This window comes from Helianthus annuus, chromosome 12 (genome assembly GCF_002127325.2).
Source record: "Helianthus annuus cultivar XRQ/B chromosome 12, HanXRQr2.0-SUNRISE, whole genome shotgun sequence".
Lineage (NCBI taxonomy): Eukaryota > Viridiplantae > Streptophyta > Magnoliopsida > Asterales > Asteraceae > Helianthus > Helianthus annuus.
Genome location: NC_035444.2, coordinates 123833918 through 123838576, shown reverse-complemented (window position 1 = coordinate 123838576; position 4659 = coordinate 123833918). Strand labels below are relative to the sequence as shown.

Genomic DNA, 4659 nt, shown 5'->3' with positions numbered 1-4659 from the left:
TGATTCTCTTATCCCCTATCCATACGTTGTTTAATGCCTGCAACAATTTTTCCTGGTCCTTGATTCTTTTGAACCTCACAAATCCGAATACCCTCCCGCATCATCTCTTCTTTTTGGTACTACCGCATCACATATACATCCGCATGGTTGACATTCAATCCACAAGTCTCTCCCAGTGGTCCATTCTGGCAGGTTTGCTACAAAGAAAGTTGTTGCTTTTTCTCCGTAGTACTGCTTTGTTTTCTTCCCAGGGACATGTATCCATGGCCCTTCATTTTCGTCTTCATCCCTCATTCCTTCTTTTACTCTCCAAACTTTCCTCGCCATATTGTTCTGTCTTTCTAATACCATTAACAACAGATTCCGGCGAACCCCCTTTAGCGAATGGAAGTATTGAGAATTGAATTAGAGAGACAGGTCAAGCCCAAGACTCAGGCGACCTCGCTTGCTAATCCAACCGTCTTTACTTCGTTGAGCCTCCGGCCAGTTCGGTAGTCCGGTAACTGTACAGGTTCAAGACAGTCAACCTCCTTCGGCGAATGGAAGAATCAAGAGACAAGTTAGAAAGAAAGGTCAAGCCAAAGTCCGGCATTGGCTAGGTACTATCCTATTACTAAAGGTCTTATACCCGAATACTCACCAAAATGTTTTTGAGTTTGGGTTTTCCCAAGTCTGGTTTCTTTTGTCACTCCTATTAAAAGGGTCAAGGTTTTAAAACAAAACCCAAAATTCACCCAATCTCTTATAAGATGGGACATGTAGTTCTGTAGTTAGTAAGTATGAATCCAAACTCTAATCTACTATTAGAGTATTAGTCGCAATTAGCAATCGACGTCCAAACATAGTATAGGACTTGAAGTATATTTAGAAGTTAAAATCATTCAAAATTAGCACTCGAATCAGCAAAACTTTGTGATGACACATCTGGTTTGGTCTCGGTGTTTTGAGCCTTAAACCACGAGACCTGACCCGTTACGATTCACATTCTCTCCTGAATCCAGGGTATCTTATGCTATAGCTTTAGGCAATGCTCGGGAAAACCCAGATTCGGTCGGTCCGATACCAAAGCTGCTACACTTAAGATTACAAAATATCATTCGGTTTAGGATGTTAACTCAACTGTATCACATACTTTCATATCGATTGTTATTAATATACAATGTAATTAATTACCATTTGACATAACAACAACAACCACATTTTAAAAGCTTTCTACAGGTATCCCAAACACCTCATGACTAGAGCTTGCTGGAGACATGAATGTTACGCACTTTCGACGGCTTAGGGCTCAGATCCTTGGGCAAAACCACCGTCAGCACGCCATTGTCCACCTGAGCTTTGATCTGATCGACCTTCACATCCTCCGGCAACTCAATTTCCCTCGAAAAACCGTCGAGTCCTCCTCCCCTCTCGGCCACATGCCAAACAGTCTCCTTTTCTTTCTCTTTCGACGTCTCCTTTCCAGCTTCTGCTTTCACCACTAATATATTGCCTTCTTCTACCTGCACCTTCACATCTTCCTTGCTATATCCTGCACAATTTCAGTTCATATATCGTATTTGTTAGTTGAAGTTGTTCAATTCGTACTAGAAAATGTCGAGAGATTGTTGATTCTAGAACTGGTTTTCTTAATATATCAAGAAATACTGGAGTCAGAGGCGCAGCTTTCAAGGGGCCCGGGGCGCCCGACCCTCTCGCTCAGTAGTGTTATGTATGTACGTTTCGTATATAATTTTATAGGTATATACGTTTTCGACCCCCCGGTTTTATTAAAAAAATACTTATATAGAATTTTTAGGTCCGGTAAATTCCGACCGCCGGTTGGAAATTTTCAAGCTTCGCCACTGATGGAGTGAAAAGTATCAAAAATCTAGGTTACATCCTGGAAGTTCTTCAATTCGTTGCGATTTGGACCCGAAATTGTCAATAGATTGTTAATGCCAGTATTGATTTCATGTCTAGAAACAATATTTAGACAGTCAATTAAAGACGAATTTATATCGAGATAGTTGGTAAACAGTCAACACGATGCGTCGCCACCCATTTTGAATAGCAAAACTAAGTCTTTTAAAAACTATGTCATTTAAACAATATCTAGACGGTGAATTAAATAGCAAGCATAACTGACATGATATGAATTAAATCTTACTTACATCCTACAAGCCGCTGCAATTTGGACTCAAAATTCTCCTTATATTGTTGAAATTATCGTCAGATATAATATTAAGCTACATCCTCGAACAATTCGTTGCAATTTGGACACCGTCGGATTGTTAATTATACTATTTAATTTCATATATAAAAAAGTTATTGACACGACATGAATCAAAATCTAATATAAAATCCAGAAACTATTTGCAGTAAATATGAATCAGAATGTCATTTAAAATCCAGGAAGTTGTTGAATTCGTGTAGTTCTGGACTGAAAACAATGATGATTGATGGAGAGTTAGTTACCGGGGACGTTGATTTTGATGAAGTGAGCTTGTGGAGTTTCGAACCAATCCATGAGAGCTGTTGTTGATCCGGTACGATAGATTGGAGGATTGATGAAGAATCGCCTGAATGGATCACCCAATAACGCCATTTTTTTTCAGAGTATTGAGTTGAGAGATTTTGGATTTATGGGAGGGAAGGAAGTCTCGAGAAACACTGGAAGGTTCTCCAATTCCTATTATCTCCAATATTTTTAAAAAAGTTCACTATTACTAGGGTAGGGGCGCCAATCATTCATCACTTATCACTCACTTTTGCCTTTAAAAAAAAAAAAACTTATCACTCACTTATAATTTGCAATCAAGTTTTGGCATGTCATCAAGAATTATTCCATCACTAGTGATGGATTTTAGTGAAAATATCCAACACTTGTGATAGAATTCAATCACTCACAACTTTTTTTTGTTTTTAAAATAAATTAACAATAAGATTGCTCCGAGAAAGATTTCTCGTCCACTCAGGGGGGGGGGGGGTCGCAGACACACCTGCGCGGATTACAGGTTGACAGTTACAAAAATGGTGGGGAAGTTAATAGTACCCGACAACATTCAGGGATGGATGTAGACCCATCGGGTAGGGATAATCATTCTGATCCTCGGAGAGGTGGCGACCATTCTCAAGAACCAAAAAGACTGAGCTAAGTGGAAGCCCTATGACTCACTGAAACGAAATTATAATAATTTATAAATTATAAATTTCATTTAAATTAAAAACAGTATTTCTAAAAATATTTTAGACTACAATAAAAAGTAAAGAAAATCTTAACCCTGTATTTTTTTTTCTACTTGAGCTAAAATCGACCAAGTATAAAAAATTTTGTTTTGACCTTGAGAGAAATTCATCAATACTATTATGCTAAAACTATGTCTTATTGGTCATTTTGTATAGATTAGGTCTTTTTTCTAATCCACAATGAATGAATTTGTTAAGTTCTTTTTTATTTTTTTCTCAAACGATTATTATACATTTTTTTATTTAGAAATATTAGTTACCAATAGTTTCAACTTCAAAAATAACCACTCGCAGTCCCAACTATTAACATTTTGGTCTGCAATGGACGCTGACTAACAGAACCCTAATGACGTTAGCCTCCGGTCACCGGAAAAACGTTTTTACCCGGAAAACATCTTTTTGGCCGGAAAACTAAATTTTTTCGCCCCAAACCTCTTTGTAACCTTATTACGGACCTTTAAAAATATTTTTCTGGTAAAAACCCCAGTTATTAAAGTCGTCAGAAAACTCAACATTTTCGTCTCAGAGCTCTTTGTAATCTTAGATCGGACCTTTAGAAAACTTTATTTGGCCAAAAATGGTTTTCCCGCGACCGGGAACTAATGGCGTTATGGTTCTGTTAGTCAGGGTCCGTTGTTGACCAATATGTCAATAGTTGGGACTGCCCGTAATTATTTTTTGTTGGAAATTTTGTGAAAATAACAATTTTCACAAATATAGGAAATGCATTTTTCCTAATTTTGGACTAGAAATAAATATAAGAAATGAAGGGGATTTCATTTATTTATTTGTGGGTTTGTGTTCTATGTTGGAAGAGCTTCGCAACGAACTAAACCGCGTCCAAAACGGAGCTAAGATGAATGAGATATCGATGCTCAAAGTTTGGTGTTTGAAACATTGAATGCTGAAATAATGGGAAAATGGCACCTTGTCCCATATAGGATGAGAGATGAAACTTAAAGAGGTATTTAAGTGGGAACACTACATCCTTAACGTTTCATGGAAGTACACACTAATGTACTCGCGAAGGGTGCAGAGCACCCTAAATCGCACTCGCACACATGCGCGTGGCGTAGGCGATGGGCGCAATGTGGCGCTTTGATGACGCACTTTGCACTTCGCAACGCTGGCGAAGCACATAGGCTGCAAGGACCAGGTGGCAAGTAAACCTTGGAGGATGATGTGGCAGGCAGGCACGCGAGTACACGAGGAATGACCAGGTTGGTCTGCGCACACTGGCGCTGGACAGTGAAGTGACGCGCACGGGTGCACCAAAGTAAGCCAATACGGCGCAACTATGTGGCGTGCTCGTATAGGTTCACTGGTGTATGGCGCACGCGCGCATAAAAGTGAGCCAAACCATCGCATGCACAAGGGCGGTGCAGACCTACTAGCGCATGAACGTGAGCTAAACTGGCGCACGCGCGCATG

The 4659-nt window shown here is 39.4% G+C and overlaps 1 protein-coding gene across 1 annotated transcript; it reads right to left on the bottom strand.

The window, feature by feature from the left end:
- Nucleotides 1-1083: 1083 nt before the first annotated feature.
- Nucleotides 1084-2677, bottom strand: LOC110895882 (15.7 kDa heat shock protein, peroxisomal). Its single transcript, XM_022143263.2, has 2 exons — nt 2458-2677; nt 1084-1531 (listed from the first exon to the last, which is right to left on the bottom strand). Exons 1-2 carry the CDS (start codon nt 2585-2587, stop codon nt 1239-1241), a joined length of 423 nt encoding a protein of 140 aa, XP_021998955.1. The 5' UTR covers nt 2588-2677; the 3' UTR covers nt 1084-1238.
- Between the last annotated feature and the right edge of the window lie 1982 nt (nt 2678-4659).